Source organism: Alnus glutinosa, chromosome 11 (genome assembly GCF_958979055.1).
Source record: "Alnus glutinosa chromosome 11, dhAlnGlut1.1, whole genome shotgun sequence".
Classification (NCBI taxonomy): Eukaryota; Viridiplantae; Streptophyta; class Magnoliopsida; order Fagales; family Betulaceae; genus Alnus; species Alnus glutinosa.
Genome location: NC_084896.1, coordinates 7412226 through 7434581, shown reverse-complemented (window position 1 = coordinate 7434581; position 22356 = coordinate 7412226). Strand labels below are relative to the sequence as shown.

General features: G+C 38.7%; 2 protein-coding genes across 2 annotated transcripts; both read left to right on the top strand.

Annotated features, from left to right (window-relative positions):
* The first annotated feature begins 7778 nt into the window (after positions 1 to 7778).
* On the top strand, positions 7779 to 9331 carry LOC133882767 (uncharacterized). Its single transcript, XM_062321982.1, has 5 exons — positions 7779 to 8005; positions 8116 to 8208; positions 8329 to 8430; positions 8522 to 8975; positions 9081 to 9331. The coding sequence occupies exons 1-5, from the start codon at positions 7802 to 7804 to the stop codon at positions 9251 to 9253; spliced, it is 1026 nt and encodes a 341-aa protein (XP_062177966.1). The 5' UTR covers positions 7779 to 7801; the 3' UTR covers positions 9254 to 9331.
* Positions 9332 to 18572: 9241 nt separating this feature from the next.
* LOC133881060 (putative F-box protein At5g55150) lies at positions 18573 to 19796 on the top strand. The gene has a single exon (XM_062320023.1). It carries the CDS (start codon positions 18573 to 18575, stop codon positions 19794 to 19796), a length of 1224 nt encoding a protein of 407 aa, XP_062176007.1.
* Positions 19797 to 22356: the final 2560 nt, after the last annotated feature.

Below are 22356 nucleotides of genomic sequence, written 5' to 3'. Positions count from 1 at the left end.
TTTGAGATATATTTTAGTGTGCTACTATGAATTTAATGTGCTATTGTGAATTTTGGTATTTTTATGAAGTGGCAAAAAGAAAAAATATCCGCTATCATTTTAATTTTATAAAAATATGATCGTGAGCAATAATGGCAAAGTAAAATTAAAATACAAAATTATAATTAACATATTGTGCTATGAATATATATAAATTGTGGGGAAAATAAATTGTGCTACTAATATATATAAATTGTGGTATTTTCGGGAAAAAAAAAAAACAAAAAAACAAATATTCCACTGTCCACCATTTACAATCATATTCGTAAAAAAAACCTTAAAACAAACGTCATAAATCATCAATTGCGACGAATTTGTTTTTTATCTTCCATTTTTAACGTTAACTATTCATGTGAAGAGACTACAGATTTATAACAAGAATTTGGTATCTTCGGATAAAAAAACTAAAAAAAATAAAACTAAAATTTCTCTCATATGCATATATAAACTTTATATCCTAAAATCATAACCATAAAACCAACACAATAATAAACCCTTAAATAAACTTTGAATCCTATACGTTCTAAAAAAAAACCCTTACCCTAAACCCTAAACCCTAAGCCCTAAAAAAAAATCCTACACTTACTAAAAAAAACCTAAACTGCTAAACCCTAAACCCTAACAAACCCTAAACTCTTATAAAAAGAATAAAATAAAACCCTAACCCCTTAAAAAAAAATAAAAACTTACTACACTTTCGAAAAAAAAAACGAAAACCCTAAACCCTAATCCTAAATCCTTACAAAAAAAGATTCCTACACTTTCTTAAAAAAAACTCTTAACCCTAAACCCTAAACCGTAACAAACCCTAAACCCTAAACCCTAACTCTAAACCCTAAACAAAATAAAACCCTAAATCGTAAACCCTAAACCCTTAAAAAAAAAAAAAATTACCTAAAACCCTAAACCCTAAACCCTTAAAAAATAAAAACCTAAAACCCTAAACCCTAACCCTAGACCCTAGACCCTAACAAACCCTAACAAACCCTAACCGTAAACTCTAAACCCTAAACCCTAAACCCTAAAACCCTAAACCCTAAACCCTAATCGCTTAAAAAAAAAAAAACCCTAAATCCTAAACCCTAAACCCTTAAAAAAAAAAAAAATTACCTAAAACCCTAAACCCTAATCGCTTAAAAAAAAAAAAACCTAAAACCCTAAACCCTAGACCCTAACAAACCCTAAACCCTAAACCATAAACCCTAAAACCCTAAACCCTAGACCCTAACAAACCCTAAACCCTAAACCCTAAAAAAAAAAAAAACCTAAAACCCTAAACCCTAAACCCTAACCCTAGACCCTAGACCCTAACAAACCCTAAATCCTAAACCCTAAACCCTAAACAAAATAAAACCCTAAATCGTAAACCCTAAACCCTTAAAAAAAAAAAAAAATTACCTAAAACCCTAAACCCTAAACCCTTAAAAAATAAAAACCTAAAACCCTAAACCCTAACCCTAGACCCTAGACCCTAACAAACCCTAACAAACCCTAACCGTAAACTCTAAACCCTAAACCCTAAACCCTAAAACCCTAAACCCTAAACCCTAATCGCTTAAAAAAAAAAAAACCCTAAATCCTAAACCCTAAACCCTTAAAAAAAAAAAATTACCTAAAACCCTAAACCCTAATCGCTTAAAAAAAAAAAACCTAAAACCCTAAACCCTAGACCCTAACAAACCCTAAACCCTAAACCATAAACCCTAAAACCCTAAACCCTAGACCCTAACAAACCCTAAACCCTAAACCCTAAAAAAAAAAAAAACCTAAAACCCTAAACCCTAAACCCTAACCCTAGACCCTAGACCCTAACAAACCCTAAATCCTAAACCCTAAACCCTAAAAAAAAATAACCTACACTTTCTAAAAAAAATACCCTAACCCTAAACCCTTAAAAAAAATCCTACACTTTCTAGGAAAAAAACCCTAACCCTAAACCTTAAACCCTAACTCCTAAACCCTAAACCTTAAAAAAAAAAAAAAATAACCTACACTTTCTAAAAAAATACCCTAACCCTAAACCGAAAAAAAAAATTCCTACACTTTCTAGGAAAAAAACCCTAACCCTAAACCTTAAACCCTAACACTAAACCCTTAAAAATAAAAAAACAAAATCCTACACTTTTAAAGAAACAAATAAAACCTAACCCTAAACCCTAACAAACTCTAACCCTAAACCCTTTAAAGAATAAAAAAAATAAAAACACTTACACTTTCTAAAAAAAAACTAAAACCCTACATAAAATAATCCTACACTTTCAAAACAAAAAATACCCTAAACCCTAACAAACCATAACCCTAACCCTAAACCCTTAAAAATAAAAAATGAAATAATCCTACACTTTCTAAAAAATAAAACCCTAATTAGGGTTATAACCCTAAACCCTAACCCTAAACCCTTTTTTAAAAAAAATAAAACAATTTCTTACACTTTATAAAAAAAAAACAAAACTCCTAAACTCTAACCATAAACCCTTTAAAAGGGAAATAAATTCGTACACCCCATGTTGCGTGACATGCACTATATTTGTACACGTTTATACTGTAAGCCGTATGATTTGTCTTGTCCTCTTAACCCTATACAGATAAACATGGACAAGTCTTGGATGTCAACACCTAGGGGTACGACACGGTATAACGATGGGTGTAGGGCGTTTGTGGCATTTGCCGTTAGTAACTGTACGGCTGGCGATGGAAAAATTTACTGCCCATGCAAGTATTGTCGAAATAACCAGCGTCACACTCCTGAGTACGTTCTTGCCCACCTGACTGGAGGTCGGGGGATGAATCCGGGATACAATTTGTGATATATGCACGGTGAGACTACGACTGGTTCCGCTATTCCTGGTCAGTGTTCGAGTCATCACAGTGGAACAGAGGCCGCTGACCGTAGCACTGAACATGGTGATCATGTCACAGAACAGAAGGGTGTCGCCGTGGAACAGGATGATAACATGCACGCCATGTTGCGTGACGCCTTCGGCGTGCACGATGTTCCTGAAGGGGTCAGTACTCTTCCGCAACAAGTTGATGAAGATACCTCGTGCGGGGACGCATTGAAGTACCAAGAGCTGTTAAAGACTGCCGAGAAGCCCCTTCACCCTGGTACGAAGTACAGTAAATTGAGTGCTACTGTACACATGTACAACTTGAAGTGCGTTGGAGGTATTAGTAACAAGATATTTTCAGACATTCTCGAATTCATCAATCAGTTCTTGCCTCCTTGCGATGAGGCATTGCCAGATAACACGTATGAGGCGAAAAAGTTCCTAAGTGGCATGGGTCTGGGGTATGAGAAGATTCCGGCGTGCCGTAATGACTGTATGTTATTCTGGAAAGACAATAAAGAATTAGATTCATGTATCGTATGTGGAGAGTCTAAGTGGAGGGCTGATACACATGTAGATGATGATGGTGAGATCATATCAGCGAGAAAAAAACGCCCGGTGAAGATCTTGAGGTGGTTTCCACTCATCCCACGGTTGCAGAGGTTATTTATGTCTGAGCATACTGCGCCCCATATGAGATGGCATGCAGAAGGCCGCACTAGGGATGGCGTATTGAGGCACCCGGCCGACGGTGAGGCATGGAGATCGTTTGACATTTTACACCCAGATTTTATGGCAGAGAGTAGGAACGTCCGGCTTGGTTTTACAGCAGATGGATTTAATCCATTTGGGAACATGAGCACATCCCACAGCACATGGCCCGTAATGCTTGTGCCATACAATTTGCCACCTTGGATGTGCATGAAACAGTCGTCCTTCATCCTTTCCATGGTTATCCCTGGACCGAGCTCACCAGGTATGGATATTGATGTTTACCTTCAGCCATTGATTGATGAGTTGCTGGAACTGTGGAATGTAGGGGTACGAACATTTGATGCTTCAAAGAAGGAAAATTTTATTATGCGATCTCAGTTGATGTGGACGATAAACAACTTGCCAGCGTATGCAGATTTATCTGGTTGGCCTAACAGGGGTGTGAAGGCATGTCCTTGCTGTATGCAATCGACGCGTTCTATACGCTTAAAGAACGGATGCAAATTTTGCTATATGGGGCACAGGAGATATCTGCCGCCTGAACATCTGTGGCGGCTTAACAGGAGGACATTTGACGGTACTGAAGAATTTGACAGCGCCCCGATTGTGCCATGCGGATACGAGGTTCTCCAACAGTTGGACGGAGTTGCGTTTGGGGATGAGACCGCGGGTAAGAAGAAGAAACGGAAGAAGCGGAAGAAGGGTGCAGGGAGTTCCGATGTTATATGGAAGAAGAAAAGTATATTTTTCAGATTGCCGTATTGGGAAGACAATTTGCTTCGGCACAATCTTGATGTTATGCACATAGAGAAAAATGTCATGGACAATATACTTGGCACTATTTTGGATATAAAAGGGAAAACGAAGGACAACTTGGCAGCTCGACTGGACTTGCAGGAAATGGGGTTGAGACCTAAGTTGCATCCGTTCACGGCCGCCAATGGTAAAACGTATATTCCCGCTGCCTGTCACCATGACTAGAGATGACAAAGAAAATTTTCTGAAGGTTCTTCGAAATGTGAGGGTCCCGGACGGATACGCCTCGAACATTTCACGATGTGTTCGGCTGAAGGACCGTATAATTTCCGGGTTGAAGAGCCACGATAGCCACATACTGATGCAACAGCTTCTTCCAATTGCACTGCGTAAGTCATTGCCTGATAAAGTTGTTAGACCTCTTGTGGAGATTTCGGCATTTTTTAGAGGCATATGCTCAACAAAGCTATCACAAGAAGATATGGACCGACTGCAGGGTGACGTCTGTATCACTTTGTGCAAACTAGAACAGATATTCCCTCCAGGGTTTTTTACGAGCATGGTCCACTTGGTCGTGCATCTTGTGCGCGAGTGTAGACTCGGCGGACCCGTGCAGTATAGATGGATGTACCCGGCAGAGAGGTAAAATTCGGCGTAATATGTAAATATATAATTTGATTTAAATGTAACCATAATTGACGACAATTAAATTGTCGTGTATGTGTGTACACCAGGAGTCTGGGGCATTTCAAGTCTACTGTGCGCAATAAAGCGGCTCCTGAGGGGTGCATTGCGGAGGGGTACATAGCGACCGAGCTGGTAACGTTCTGTTCAAGGTATCTTAATAACGCACCAACATTCCACAACAGACCTCAGAGGAATCCTGATGGATCCAAGGGGGCGGGCACGCGTGTTACCATGAACCGGTTGATAATGCACCAGATTCATCGTTATATTGTGTTCAACTCTGAAGAGTTTCACAATTTGCGGACGTAAGTAGTGTTTATATATTTAACAGAATTCGAATAACGCAATTAATTGATTTTACTACATAATTGTATACGCTGAATGTAGGATGCACAAAGACGCGCTTAGGCGATCATGCATTAGAGGTCGCATTACGGAGGCTCTTATTGAAGCAGAACATCATGAGCAGTTCTGCGAATGGTACCCTGCATATGTAAGGAAATAGTTGTAATTTTTAAGTTGGATAAATTTATGCGGGTTCAATATAATTACCCAATACACGTGTTTAATATTTGTAATTATAACATAGGTCGATGGCCTTGACGATCAACGTAGGGAGGAATTGGGCCACAACTTGGTTATGCGTTGTAGAGGGCTGAAGGAGACAGCGGTCAAGTACAACAGGTACGTGGTAAATGGGAAATTGTTTCGCACGCTTGCCCATGATGTGGGAAGGAGGACTCAGAACAGCGGCGTATGTGTTCCTACCGTTGAAGGCGAAACGTACTACGGGCAGTTAACCGATATAGTTGAGGTCGAGTACTATGACAGGACTACGTACGTCCTATTTAAGTGCAATTGGGCAGACCCCACGATGGAAAGAGGATTCACAATAGACTAGTATGGCCTAGTGTTTGTCAACTTCAATCACCTCGTCCACAGGGGAGAACTGATTCAGGACGAGCCGTACGTGCTTACATCTCAGGTGGATCAAGTATTCTACGTCGAAGATGGAAGGAACCCAAATTGGGTTTGTGCGGTTAGGACCAAACCGCGCAACGTGTACGACGTTGGCCAGGGGGATGGGAGTAATGAGGATGGTACAACCTACCATGAGTGCGTACCGCTCGTACTAGCCACTGATGACCTACCCGATACGAATGATGAATTCGAGTACGACAGGCCCGACATTGATCTGATTGAAGCTCCCGTGATACAATGATTGATGTATTTCTTGTGAGTATAATTAGCTTGAACTCAACACACTTGACTGATATATATATATATATATATATATATATATTGTTTGTACAATTCGCTTGAACTGAATACGAATTTCTATTATTTGCATAAATTTCGTTGTATAATTTGCATATTCATTAAAAATATATTACAAAAAATTATTCTAATTAATTTGTCTACATTTGTTCGCAGGTATTGATCGACCAGGGACGCCATCCTTATGCATATCGGGCACCTCGCCCACCCGTGCCCCCCATGACCACGCCCACTGATTCGACGCCAGTATATACTGCGGCGTGGCCACACCACCCAGACGGGGCTTATAGACCATTGTTGCCGGGTATGGTGGCCGTGCCCACGTCAGATCACGGGCAGACCAGCACAGCTGGACCTTGCAGCTCTCCATTGTCGGAGCTGCCGACATTATCTCAGATAGGGTTCACCCAACCGGGTAACGCCTATCGATGGTGGGTGCGAGAGGGGATGGGGTCACAGGGTTATGCGCCGTACTTTCCGTATACGTATAGTGGACCGTCGACGTGTAACCCTGATAGTGAGACACAGGATGGTAGATTTCCACTGTCACAGACCGGGGAGATGCAGATGCCGGCTGTGGGGTTGGGACAGATACCGGCACAGGCGGCGATGCAGGGCCAGATTTTGGGGCCGAGACAGATGCCAGCATCGGGGGCGAGTCAGGGCCCGGGGCATGTAGAGAGGCAGATGCCGTTACCTGGTGAGAGCCAGATGCCGCTTTCCGGTGAGAGTCAGATGCCGCTTTCCGGTGAGAGTCAGATGCCAGATGTGGGGGGGAGTCAGACTACCCATGAGGAGGACGTTGCGATGTTGGGTACCGATCAGTTGGCCCCCGGTAGCCCCCAGGGTATGGATTCAGATGATGATCAGCATCCTCCACCAGCCGGAGAGGTTGGCGAGGAGGTTGCAGGCGACCCAGCGACGTAGCACATAGGGACTGGGCAGATTCGGTTGATGGGTAAGTACATATGTAGACATCCTTAAAACTCATATTATGTTACCAAAATATTTTTTTTGGTTTGGAAAAAAATAACTATTTGATTACATTTTGTTTATATATGTGTGTGTGTGTTATTTAGTGTTAACCAATTTAATTAATGTTGAATATATTTTTTTCATTAGGGTACAACCCAGACGGGACCATTTATTATGAGGTGATTGACGACCCAGCGAGAAACTGGGTGCTCCCGAGGGGGAAGAAGGTTGTATTGCAGTACAATGCTGCTATACAACCTGTAGGACGAGCCTGCAATCGTTTTCGGCGGGAAGTGCGCAAGATGATCAGGAGTGGGTCCTACATACACATGCGGGACGAATGGGCGAGGGTAAATAAGCAGATTAAGCAGGCAATGTGGAACGCGCTGATGGTATGTTTATGAATATAATTTAATTATTTATTTGAATTAAACTTGAGCTTAATGTTTAGGTTGAAGTTTTTAAACCTATAATGCTTTGATTGAAATGTGCAGGAGGAGTTCTATCTACCTGTATCAGTAGACATGCGCAGGGCACAACAGGAGGCGTGGAATGATATTGGACGTAAGCACCGCTCGTGGAAGTCGAGGTTCAAAACCCAACTACGAATTGGAGACGGTGACACGCCCGAGAGTATCCGTGCGAGAATGCCGGAGAAATTTTTTGAGGAGTATGATGCAGAAGATGTAGAATTCCTGCTGAGAGATTGGTGCAGAGAGCATAAAATCGTATGTAGGCCAAAAAATTGTCAACTATTTTTTAATAACAGTTCATTTAATTTTAGTTTTAATTTAAGTGTGTCAATTGTTACATGTTTATTTTCATGTTCAATGCGTAGGCAACCTCTGAACGGATGAAGAGGTTGCGGGAGCGGAATGACCTACCCCATTGTGCGGGATCTAAAAGTTATGCCAGATTTAATCACGAGGAGGTAATTAAATATATATGTTTATGTTTTTAATATTTGTTGGTAATTGTTTTTCTTTTTCTTTTTCTTTAAAGTATTTTTATCGCTATCTGTTTGTTATATATGTCAACTGCATGACGATAGACATGTACATCTAGCACGCCCCCCACTCGCGCCGCGTCGTTCGTGAAGACCCACACAAGGAAGGACGGCACTTTCCTGAACGATCGTACACGGGTCTTATGCGTATGCTACTGATTTAGTTTACATATATTTTTAAATTATGTGTGATATGTCATTATTCAATATATGACTTTTTCATGTTGACGACGTACAGGAGAGGATGACGCAGAGTTTAGCCAGTGATCCAGCCGCCACGCAAAGCGTCTCCGCAGACACGGTGCGTTGGGCACCGAACGACGCTTACGAACAGGCGATTGGGAGGCCTGAGTATGCAGGGAGGGTTCGGCAGGTTGGGCCGAACGTCACACCTGTTCCAGGGACATGTTTTTCATATAGGCCTCGGTCACAGGGGGGACCATCTCAGGGGACGTCTCGGGATTGGGCCGAACAGTCTCGGAAGATGGAAGAGATGCAAGCGGAGCTACATGCTGAGCGAGCGAGGAATGACCGGTTGGAGCAACGCGTGCAACAGTTCGACGGCATAGAGCAGCGCTTGCGAGAGATGGAGGTCTTCATGTCCTCCATGGGAGTACCTGCACCATGTGTTGGTAATCAGTCTTCTCCTGCACACGTAGGTAGTACGTCGTCCGTTGGTAGTGCATCTGCAGGTATGATTTATATTGTGTATAGGACAATTAATTTCAATTTGTTTTCATTACCCCTTTAATTTTGCAAGTAATATTATATACTTTAATTGTCTATATTATTTGCAGGTAATTCGACAACGGTTGGTACGTTGTCGCCTGTTGGACGACAGCTGAGCCAGCACTCCACTGTCGCTACACCTTCGCCCGCTACACCATTCATTGCGCAGCAATCGCCGGTGGGCGAGAACACGCCTGGGACGGTACCTCGTGATTCGCAGAGACGCCTTTCAGATTTGTAGATATTTTGTGTAATTATTTTTTGTTCGTAAATATTTGCTTGTTAACGAATATGTTATTAATTATTTGTTTGTGTAGTATGATTTCGTGTTGGTTTTGGGTAAAATAAATGTTGCGTTATTTGTGGTCGAAAATTACAAAATTTGAAAAATTCAAAAAAAATTTTAATTAACCCAAATAAATTTTAAAAAACAATAAATAAATTATTTTTTATTAAAAATACAATTAAAAAATTAAATAAAAATTTTAATTAAATAAAAAACTGAATTTGATTTTTTTTCCAATTAAAAACAGTTTGACATGTGTATAGGAATACACGTGTCAAATTTGACACGCGTATTCCAATACGCGTGTCAAAACATTTTGACACGCGTATTGGAATACACGTGTCAAATTTGACACGTGTATTCAGATACACGTGTCAAAACATTTTGACACGCGTATTGGAATACGCGTGTCAAACTTGACACGTGTATTCCTATACACGTGTCAAAAAAAATTTGACACGCGTATTGGAATACACGTGTCCAATTGTGTAGTTTGTAACATGCACATTTGACACGCGTATCAAACTACACATGTCGAAATGTTTGACACGTGTACGACACTGTACACGTGTCAAACTGCACGTGGCTATTTAATGCGATTTTTGTAGTGCGATGTGTTGGTTTTCACCACATCCATGATCCATGCATCTAGCTTAATTTGTTGCAATGTATAATTTATTTTATGTTTTTATTTTACTCATTTGGTATTCAATTTATCTTCACCTTTTAATCTGATCGCTATTGCTCGATCTCCAACGTACGCTAATATATATTGGTTTTAAGATTTCGGCTACACCTTTTGCATTGGGGTATTGACTGACTTTTGCCATGACAAAACACTAATGAGTAGAATACTGATCTGTTTATGCTAATCTAATCCTGTTGGATCCATTTATATTCCTAGTTTCTCTGTTTGTGCATGCTAGTTTTTGGCTGCTGAGAGGAGAGGAAGCTTGGGTGGCCAAACCACCCCCACAATCTGTAGAGGTTGCTCGGTGTAAGGGTGATTTCTGTGGGAAGGATATGGAACGGGAAATGGAATGAAGAAGAAGATAGAGTTTTTTGAATAATACTGAAGAGCACTTCGAGAGGCTCAAACTCTCCAAAGATTGATTACAAGCCAATTCCAAGTCTGCTCTCTCCCTCTCTTCAGAGTCTGTTAATTAATAGACAATTCGATCGGTTAGAATATATATTTCTAACCGAATTTAGCCTTTCCCGGCCCTCTCTCCTAGAACGGCTACCGAACTAATTAAACGCATGATAAAAGATGCTTATAAACGCATTTGGATCTGTGTGAAACACAGATCTCTTAAAGCCTAAAACAGTAAAATAACATAAGTTTGAGTCGACTCCTCTAGAAGTTTCCTAATGAGTCACCCACTGCTACCAGATTCCTTCCTTCCTTCGTAGCTTCACTGCTCACTGATGGTGTCAAGGCTAATCCACCCACCAGGCCCATAACACTGGCCACCCCCCAAATGCAAAAAAGGGTGACTAAAACTTATGGGTGGTTCGGCCACCCTTTGTTCATATTTCTTTTCTTTTCTTTTCTTTTTTCTTTTTCTTTTAAAGGGTAAATATGGTTTTTCAAGGGTTAAAATGGGGGTATTTTGGATAGTTTGTGGTCGACAAGTTTACATGCAAGCTACATGACCACTTTTTTATCCATTAATTCTAACGGACAGCGCTAACGTAACTTAATTTTATTTTTAAATTATAAAAAATAATAAAAACATATAATTTCAAAAATAACAAAATAAAAAACCAGTTTCATATATTAAAATATTATTTTATTAAGAGCGACATGTGTCGCTTTTTTTATTGGACCTAACGACGCTGACATGACAATCTAACGGTTTCTATCAAGTTAATGGACGGAAATTGGCCACCACTAGGTTTGCCCGCAAGCCACCCCACTCCCCAAAGGAGGTAGCTGCCGCCACCCACCAAACCCTTTTCTTTGTTTTTTTTTTTTTAATATATATTTTAAGTTTTTAATTTTTAATATATTAAAATATTTTTTATTAAGAATGACACATGTCGCGTTGTTATTGGATTTGACGACACTAACGTGGCAACCTAGCGGTTTTTGTTAAGTTAGAGAAAGAAAATTAACTTCAGGGAGTAATTGGTCAATTTCGCCTACCATAGGAAACTCTTAGTTAATGTTTATACCACATAGAGTGATTTATAAATCAGGCGAACCTCAAGAACCAATTTTGCATTTTTCCATTTTTGTTTAATTGTAAAATTAAAAAACAAATAAAAGATAAAAAAGAAAAAAAAAAAAAAAAAAAAAAAAAGAAGATGAATTTTAACCTACGGGTCAAACTAGTTACCCATGGGTTAAGCAGGTTGCCAAGAGAGCTTGCCACGTGACATTATACACCAAGGTTGGGGTACAAGCCCCAAAGGTTGGATTTGTGTGATTATTCACAAATGAAGATTTTCTCATATGTACATTGTGCAGTGCTCCTTGAATGTGATGAAATAAATTACTGACATAATACCATTAGTGGGAGTCGTTTAGTGGTCTCAAGGCAATTCTCATTTGGTTAGACACACACTAGGACACGAGTTCAAATTCCGCAATGAGAATCACTCACTCTTTATTAGTGTTAGTCACCTTAAGTCTCATTAATGCTCTGGTTGGGTTGGGTAAGGCTATAATTCAATTGATCTTGAAGGAGCGCATGTGGCTCTTCACCGTCTAGACTCCTCCTGAACAATTTCCAGCGGGTAGGTGCTACCATGGTAACTTCCAGGTAGAGTAGTCACAGGTGATCACCTTCTATTACCCTTTTTATTTTTTTTCAATTTGGCCCCCCAAATTGCAAAAGCTAGCTCCGCCTCTGCCGCCAACTATTGTACAATGCCAAAAGGCTCAAAAAAGTTTACTCTATTATCTAATATTGTTGGCCCATGTGTAGTTACTACCCTAATAATTATGTAAAAAGAACTTTGTAACTCTCTGGAGTATTGTATTGGCATACCTTTTGAGTTACAATTTTTAGTTATAACAAGAAATGATGAAAATCATGAATGTTAACATCTAAAATCTGCTTGAAAATGCAAATATGATTTAACACTCCTTTTGTTACCACAACCCTTGACCCAAAAGACTGACTATCCAATGCAGGTGTAAGAGCTAGTCATGTAGTTACCGGATAAAAGAAGAAAGAGAAAAGGACTGAGAATTCCTTTTCTCAATAAAGTCAAATATCTGTTATTATGAATGAATAGAGATGTCATTGGCAATTTGGGGTCAAATTTAAAAAATAATAATAATAATAATAATTAGGGGGCAAAACTAATAAAAAAAATTAGGTGTAAAATTATAATTTTTTCTTTTTGAAAAAAGTACGGGGCATAGGGGTCCTGGCCCCTGAATAGATCCGCCCTTGTCTCTATTAGTTTCATTCAAAATAGATATAAGTTTACCCTTCGTGCTTTTTCATGATTGGTCATTGTTTTCCTGTATATCTCGTGAAACTTCTTGCCATCCTCAGAGCAGAAATCCAAGTCCACTGAACCATTTGACTTCAAAATAATTTTTCTTTATCAGTAATTCAATTTCATTAGAAAGTGCATAGAGGCGCAACTCTAGCATACAAGAAGTATATAAGAGAAACACCTAATAGGGAGAAAAATAACATAAGTCCAAAAATTCTGAAAAACCAAAAAAATGCAGATTATTGTACGCTAGTGTCCATGTATAGAGGGATTTGAACATATCGTTCTTTAGCTCTATCACCCAAATCTCACAATCTTCAAAACTCCTTGCGTTTCACTCTCTAAATGCACCACATTAAGCACAAAAGTGACATCCTCCAAACTTCTAAGATGTCACGACTTCCCATTTAACCTCTGTTAGAAAATAATCGAAAGCAGAAAAACGAAATGCTCCTAAGGCGCGTTACAACGTCGCTTTCCTTAAGAAATTATTTGCCCCCACCAGAAAGGTATGCAAAAAGGTTACAGCAAATATTTCTCCAGGATACAATGGAGCCCAGAAACCTCTGTTTGTTTAATCTCGTTTTGCACTCACGAAAAATTAAACCCGAACACTCTCAGATTTTTCTATTATATCAAGAGACAGACAGAGACTCTTTTTAATTTTAAAATACAGAAGGTATCAGAAAAAGCATTGAAGATAAAAGAAATTTTATTATTTCTTTTTAAAAACACTGTACAGCAGTTATTTCTGTATATTTCTGATAACTGGACAGCAGTTACTTCTGTATAATATTTAAATAACTGCTAATCTAACCGTCCATAACTGCTTCCATAACAGTCATAAACTGCTGTTTCAACAGACACTTAAATCTGACCATCAGATCAAATAACTGTCTATGATTGATTAATAATAACCATTAGATCGTTATTAATTAATCTCAACCATTAGATCAAATGTGATTTGACCTCACAATTTATTTATTTGATTGTCCAGTAAATCCGACCATTGGATCTACCTAAGAAGCATCCTATGGTTTAGATTAAACCACTAGATCAATTGATCATGACCATCCAAAATCGAAAGGTCATGATTAGAAAAAGAAATGAAAAGAAAAGAAAAATAGGCACTTTTAGCCGCATGGAACTAACCCACGTTGCTGATCACATCATTTTTTTAAAAAAAAAAAAAAAAAAAGAATAGAAATTATATTAATTTTTTTTTTCGCCGGAAACTTCTTCAAGGCCGGTGAAATCTTCCCCTTCCTTCCCCCATGAAATCCAATCCAAAAAATCCCCCAAAAATCCTCCGGCGTTGGGCCGTGACCCTCTGGACTCCGGCGCCGTCGTCGACCACGAGTTTCTCTCAGAATCGTTCCAGTTCTCTCTCTCCAGCTCTCTCAGTCTCCCTCTTCCATCTCCCTCTCTATGTGAAGAAAATGAAAAAAGAAAAGAAAAGAAGAAGTGGAAGAAGGAAAGGCCTGCGTGGGAAAAAGGGGAAGAAGGAAGAAAAAAGAAGAGGAAAAAGAAAATAAAAATTAAAGGAGGCGGGGGGAAATGATAAAAAAAGGGGGGAAATTAGAAAAAGTAAGAATGAGAGAGATAATTAAAGAGGAGGGAAATTAGATTCAAAAAAACAAAAACCCAGTCGCCTGGTTGTCGGATTCGAACCTTGCCACCAAACCAAAACAACAAAAACCCAAAATCAGATTCAAAATTCGGCCGGTCCTCTGATCTCTACATCACTGAAACATCAAGAGATAAGAGAGAGAGATCAGCACAAGAGAGAGAGTGAGAGAGATAGAGAGAGAGAGTACCTGTGGTTGACGAAGATCGGCAGCCGGCGAGAGTGAGTCGGCCGGATCTCCTCTCTCTCTCTCTCTCGATCTCGATCTGTATTTCTCTGAGTCAGACGATCTCCCCGAGTGGTGGCGTGCGGCTGGGCCAGTGGGGGTGAGTGGTCGACGAGAGAGAGAAGAGAGTGAGAGTGAGACAGAATATCAGAGAGATCAACGAAAGAGAAGAGAGTTTTGGGGATTTTTTTTTTTTTTGAGTTAGGCCAGGGGAGAAGAACATGTGAAGAGAAGAGTGAGAGATAGCATTAAATGTGAGGCGGAAAACAAAAAGTGAAAAAATTAATTGCATAGTCAAATTTGAAATGTCAATATTTCCACGTGCGTCCATACCGGTTTTTTAATTTTTTTTTTTTAATCTATATAACAAACAGAGACGTGAGTTATTTTCCATGTGGCAAATAATCCACGTGGCTAAAATTTTCAAACAATATTACAATAATTCTAAATCCAAAACAACAATAAATTAACAACTAATAAACGTTATTGTTATTAACAAAACAAAACTACAAAAACTCTACAAATCTTCATGTCGAAATTCTTGGGGATCATGAATTCCCATACCGGGCGTCGACTCGCGAACGGGCGACTGATGCACAAGGAACGGCGTAGCAGGAGAGGGTGTCTCAACGGGAGAGTGCTGGCCCAGCGGTGATGGAGAATACTGCTGTCCAAGGGGCGACATCGGACCAATCATCATCCCATTACCTGCAAATAATAAAAACATTAAAAAATTAATCTATATGCATATCAAGTCCATATCATTGATAAAAAAAAATAAGTAGTTTACACAATTGTAATCATACCTGCAGATGCACTACACACGGACGATGTACTACCTCAGTTTGGAGGTGGTGACTGCTGAGCATTAGGGCTCGTGTGTGATACTCCCATGGAAGTGAGAACGGACTCGAAGTGCCTCATACACTGCTCCAAGGTCTCAAATTGCCTCATATGCTGCTCCAAGGCCTCATTCCTCTCGATCTGAGCCCGTAACAATATCTCCATCGTGGCAATCCTACCCTCATGTACGGAGTAGTTCCGAGATGTACACTGAGATGGTCCTGCCTCTGAGCGGGCCCAGTATGAAAAAGACGTCCCCCGTACAGGAGTAACGTTCGGCCCAACCTGTTGAACCCTCATCGCGTATTCAGGCCTCCCCAGCGCCTGTTCGTACTCGTCATTCGGTGCCCAATGCAACGTGTCTTCTGAGACATTCTGCGTAGCAGCAGGGTCACTCGATAAACTCCGTGTCATCCTCTCCTGTATGTTGTCAATATATAAGTTATCACATGCATAACTTAGAAATATTAAAAAAAAAAAATAGATCAGTAGTATACGATTATGTGAATTTTGTGTGGATTTTTGTTGATATCGATCATATGATTCTTGGGTAGCCTTTTCTGTAGATTATCTATCTTTTGCAGTAGAATACTCATTAGATTAATGCTTGAATGTTGAAAATCATTTTCCAAAACTAAAGAAATTTTTTTTTTCTCAAACTAAAAATATTTTCTGTTTGATAATTATTTTTTGTCGCATCAAACACAAAAAAAAAAAAAAAAAAAAAAAAAAAATGAAAAACATCTTCTAAATTTTTTGGGGTAATTACCTTTCCCCCCATGAACTACCAAAAAATGTGAAATGCCCCCATGAACTACCAACTCGACCAAAATAGAGCTTTCAACTACCAAAGACAACTATTTTCTCCCATTCCGTCAGTCAAAGGGGTTAACACAAACGGTCAACGGGTCACGTGACCGTCACACGCCGTTTTACCATCATTTTCTTCATTTTTTCCCCCATGAACTACCGCTATCTTCCTCTTCCCCCCCCCAATGAACTACCACTATCTTCCAACATGCCCCTATGTAAAACGGCACATGACCCGTTGACTGTTTCTTTTAACCCCCTTTAACTGACGGAAGGGGAAAAAATGGTTGTCTTTGGTAGTTGGATGCTTTATTTTGGACGATTTGGTAGTTCATGGGGGAAAAAGGTAATTACCCCAAATTTTTTTTACACCAAAACAAACGAAGCTTTAAGTTGCTTTTTATATCAGCTATTTTTCTTTAATATGAGAGCACTTCCACATGCTTATCTTAGCCTCATTTACTTAAAATAGGAAAATTCCCCAAAAAAATGACGCGCAATAGATATCCTAAGGATTCTCTAAACTAATCCAAAATCGTGAATAATCTTATAACTTCCCTTTATCATCATCATCATTATTATAATTATTTTAAAAATGCTTTTCCCTTTCTCTCTCTCTTTCCCTAATCTTGAGTCCATATACATCCTGACAGTGCCTTTGGGGTTGAGGTTGGTCTTTAGGACATCATGCAAGCCCTCGGCAGCATTGACGTTCTTGTGCAGTGGGGCTGATTTGTTACGCACTTCACTTACTACTCATGATTTTTTCGTCACTTTTGTAATAATATTTTTAAACTTTAAAAAGTGTTAATTTAGTATATTTATCTTTCAATTTTATTTTATTTTCAATTTTAACCTTGCATTAGGTTTTTCCGTTAAATCCTAACGAAGGGGTGTCAAAAATTCCGAATCACCCCTCTTTTTATTGGGAAAAAGGAAAAAATTGAAAAAATTTTGGTGTTTGTCAGGATTTAACGGAATTTGCAAAAATACCCAAGCTAGAATCTTTGAAAAAAAAAATAATATATTTTTTTTAAAAAAAAATATGGGTATTATAGAAATTTTTACAAGATTTAACGAAAAATTCTAACGTTGAAATTGAAAAAATACTGAAATATGGATACACTAAATTGACACTTTTTAAAGTTTAAGGGTATGATTGCAAGATTGATAAAAGATTAAGGGTGGTAGGTGAAGTTTTCAAAAAACAACTAAAAAAACTAAAAAAAGAAAGAAGGAAAAAGTAATCATAAAAAACATAAAAAAATAAAAAATAAAGTAAAAATAAAGAAATAATATTTAACTAGGAAAAGATAAATTATTACTAAGAAGGACAGATTAGGAAATGTTTTTTTTTTTTTTTTTTTTTTTTATATGATTGAATGAAAATTTAAAAAATATTTGTGATTTTTCGCATGCGCCAAACACCGAAAAATGTTTTCGGCGGAAAACATTTTCCTAAAAAATACTTCCCTAAAAATATTTTATGACGGAAAGCTCAAAGACATTTTCAACTATCTTTTCCTATTAAACTTAGTCAAACTATGTAGTATAGCTGCAGAGGAGCAAATTAATTTTTCATGCCACGTGGGACTTGGGTCTGACCCTCGTCTCACGGATAAACGAATTCGTACGGACAGAATTCGGCCATTTTGTCCAGATTCGGCCAAACTTGCTCGCCGGAATCCGTCAACGACGACGAGACGTTGCCGGATTCTGGTAGCATTTGCCAGACTTCGATTTTCGTCTTTCGTAATTTTTTCGTGCGATTCAAACGGTGAAAAATATTTTCAAAAAAATTATTTTTTCTGAAAATGATTTCGCCAAAAACATTTTATGACAGAAATCATTTTACGTCGAAAACAAAAATAGCATTACATTCAAATAATCAAGGCCCAATGAAAACATATATATATATATAGAGAGAGAGAGAGAGAGAGCTGAAATATTCATTTATATATCCTAAGTATTCGTGGAAACTAATAATACTATATATATATATATATATATATATATATATATATATATATATATATCAAAAATATAAAATAAAAGGTACACGTAAACTCAAATAAAGAAAATAAATTAAGACATATATATTCCTCTCTGGAAAGCAGGAAGAAATTTGTTCCAAATACGACTCTGTTTTGAGTCGACTTCTTCCAAAGAGGAAGACCAGTACTTAAAAGACTTGTAGTTGTGATGGAAACCTAGACTGATACGAATTCCTATCTAAACAGATCGAACAGACTTGTCTATATATATTCCTCGATCTCTTTACAACTCCTTTTCTTTCTTCATTGTTAACAACTATGGCTCATGAATTGATAATCAAACTTTACGGTAACCTTGGAGAATATCTTTCCTTCAGTCTATCATCCTTTCTCAAGCAGATTTTCTACCAAAAGACCGACGAGCCAATTGTGTATGCCGGCTGGCACCAACTTCCAGACGATTTGATGGAGGCCATCTTACGGCGCCTGAATCTGATCGACGGCGTTCGCTTAGGCAGTGTCTGTAGATCCTGGAGAGCAGTTGTGAAGCAAGAACACATCCGAACTGCTCCTTCACTATGGCTGCTGCTCCCTCACTGTCCAGACAGCAAATCCTTAAATTTCTTTAGCACGTCTGAAGGCATCGTCCGTACCATAAAGCTACCTAGGCCCGCACGGGGAGGGTGGTGTTTTGGATCTTCCAGAGGTTGGTTAACTTTTGCTAGGTGGGAAAAAGGTAACCCACAAGTTTTTATTTTCAATCCCCTTTCAGGATTCCGACACCATCTTCCATCCTTGACAAAAATCCCATCTTTCGACGATTATGTCGGTGGCGCGCAGGATCGAAGCCGCCTTACATCTTTTATTCGTAAGATTGAACTGTCCTCTACAGACCTTTCAAAATGTATTGTTGCGGCGACGTTTAGGGAGCCGGCTGACGTATTAGCGTTATGCAAGCCCGGCGACAAGGAATGGAGCGTCTTCCAAGGACTAAAGGGGCAAAGTCCTCGTTACTTGGACATCATATTTCATGAAGACAAGCTGTATGCTTTAATGCATAAAGGCGCTTTTTTTGCAAGTTATAGCATAGAATTGGCGGAGAAGCGTGAAGTGATCTTTAGAGTAATTCAAAATATTGTTGTACCCTTAATCCACACATGGTGGCGGCGGACGTTGGAGTCACACTTTGTGGAATCCGACGGTGAATTGTTGATTGTCAAGTCACAGAAGTATGCTTTCAACAAAAGAAGAAGATTTCAAGTGTTCAAGATTGGATTTGGGTATATATTTTCCAGTATCCGCCCCCGGTTCACTAGGCTAACTAGTATGGGTGATAAAAAATTATTTCTGTCAAAAAGCAAATCATTATCTATTTCAGGGCCGGATTTCAATGGGATTGGCGGGAATCGCATTTGCTTTGCTGACTACATTAACGATTATTGTTTGGAAGATGATGATGATCCAACAGTTTCCCGTCAAACCAGAGAAGTTTTCTACCTTGATGACGAGAGGCCGATGTGTTGGTTTTCACCACATCCATGATCCATGCATCTAGATTAATTTGTTGCAATGTATAATTTATTTTATGTTTTTATTTTACTCATTTGGTATTCAATTTATCTTCACCTTTTAATCTGATCGCTATTGCTCGATCTCCAACGCTAATATATATTGGTTTTAAGATTTCGGCTACACCTTTTGCATTGGGGTATTGACTGACTTTTGCCATGACAAAACATTAATGAGTAGAATACTGATCTGTTTATGCTAATCTAATCCTGTTGGATCCATTTATATTCCTAGTTTCTCTGTTTGTGCATGCTAGTTTTTGGCTGCTGATCGAGAGGAGAGGAAGCTTGGGTGGCCAAACCACCCCCACAATCTGTAGAGGTTGCTCGGTGTAAGGGTGATTTCTGTGGGAAGGATATGGAACGGGAAATGGAATGAAGAAGAAGATAGAGTTTTCTGAATAATACTGAAGAGCACTTCGAGAGGCTCAAACTCTCCAAAGATTGATTACAAGCCAATTCCAAGTCTGCTCTCTCCCTCTCTTCAGAGTCTGTTAATTAATAGACAATTCGATCGGTTAGAATATATATTTCTAACCGAATTTAGCCTTTCCCGGCCCTCTCTCCTAGAACGGCTACCGAACTAATTAAACGCATGATAAAAGATGCTTATAAACGCATTTGGATCTGTGTGAAACGCAGATCGATCTCTTAAAGCCTAAAACAGTAAAATAACATAGGTTATTTTTATTTTCTTTACTCGCTTTTCATTTTATTTTTCTATAGCACTATTTTTTCTTTAAGCGTCCCTTATTTTCTGTCACTGATTTTGGTTGGTCCGTATCTAATAGTTTTTTTATTTTTTATTTTAAAAAAAAACAAGTAAATCCCTACCACTCTTGGTCCACATCTAAGAGTTGTTTTTAAGTAAATATCACTTATCTTCTTTAAAAGATTTTGATCCTGAAGAGTAAATAATATTTAAATTTTCAACAAGAAAAAAAAAATTATAATGAAAAAAAAAAAACCGTGTTATATATTTATAATAAAAGGTGATCAGCATCCCAAACATTTTCCTTTTGTATCAATTGTTGAATTAATGGGCTTGCCCCGGTAGATATCAGGCCCAAAGACAATTAAAACCTACCCTTGTTGACAACTGTAGAAATGCTGGCCTTAACAAATTGTAGATAAAACTGATCGAACAACGTACATGAAGACTAAGAGCCATATATGCATGATGAGGATGAAGACTAAGACGTAAGAACTTGTGAAATTAATGTAAAAAATGTGCGACAAAAAAAAAAAAAAAAAAAAAATTGCCCAAATCCATTTTAACTCATAGTATTCGACAAATTGGACTATCCTCATATGCGGCAACATCAGGAATTGGAAGTGTTTCTGTCTCAGACTGCAACAGTGGCACCCCTTTGGACCGTTGGTCATCATCTAGTCTCCGCTCTGCAGCAGCCTTCTTCTTGGCATCCTTAATGGCCAGGATTATGAAATCCACCTCGTCAATCTAATATATTAGGTTAAATCACTAATTAAATGGTCTTAAAAAATGAATTTAATTGTTTAATTAATATTATAAAATTAATTAAAAATCCTAAATTAAAGAAAAAGAAATAGATCGATGATGGAGAAACAATAAATAAATAATGTACGTACGTACGTACCTCTGTATTCATATCCAGTTTCTGACGCTCGAATCTCTCCAAGTGATCAGTGATTTTCAAGGTGGAGAGATCATCATTATCTTGATCAAAACCCCCATGCCGAAAGTCATCCCATCTTTTCGACCTAAACTGCAAACTGAAACAGTCGAGTTTCTTTTCAATTGTCTTGAAGATGTCCATTTCTTGCTTTTTGCTCTCTTCTCTTAGCATTGACCATTCCTCTAACTGCTCATTCAATTCTTGATTCGTTGATAACCACAAAAGAAACTCCGAAGCATCAAACTCCATGCATTTTTCCATCAACTCTCGGATTTGTTTCTTCTTTCGTCTTATTTTTTTGGATGTCTTAACTCCCGAATCTTCTTCTACTTTTAGAGCCCGTTTGCACTCCTCTATTACTTGTGTGTAGTCTTGATATGTCTCGCGTCTTGCCAACTCGTAAAGAAGAGTGACGTGGAGTTTGGCGAAGAATATTGAGTTGGGGGTCGACGCTGCCAGAGCTTGTCTGGCTGAGTCAACCGCCTTCTTCAAGCGCTCATATCCTGCAGTAGAGAAGTCGGTACGAGCCATATTGTACAGAATATTTCCACGCGCGTAGTGGAGGATGCCGCAGCTGTGGCGGGAGAGGGATTCGTCGATTATATCCAGAGCTTCATTGTGCTTTCCTTGAGCGTGGCAAGCATATGCAGCCTCACATTCGCTCTTGATGGAGTAGTTGATGGATGAGGAGGAAGAGGCCGCGCTCATGTTCTTTCTGCAACCCATTTCTTGAAGAAAATTTAATGGCGGGATTTTTTTTTTTAATTTACAGCAGGGTTTAATTGCAAGATACAGGCGTTTATAAATATATATATATATATATATATATATATATATACATCCTTGCCAAAGAAGGAGATGGACTGGGCGGGAGGG

What these genes read in the sequence shown, in the direction of transcription:
- LOC133882767 (XM_062321982.1), top strand. Translation starts at nt 7,802, where the DNA reads ATGCGCAGGGCACAACAGGAGGCGTGGAATGATATTGGACGTAAGCAC. An exon ending in CCAGATTTAATCACGAGGAG is followed by an intron (nt 8,209 to 8,328) that starts GTAATTAAATAT and finishes GCATGACGATAG; the next exon opens with ACATGTACATCTAGCACGCC. An exon ending in ATCGTACACGGGTCTTATGC is followed by an intron (nt 8,431 to 8,521) that starts GTATGCTACTGA and finishes GACGACGTACAG; the next exon opens with GAGAGGATGACGCAGAGTTT.
- LOC133881060 (XM_062320023.1), top strand. Translation starts at nt 18,573, where the DNA reads ATGGCTCATGAATTGATAATCAAACTTTACGGTAACCTTGGAGAATAT.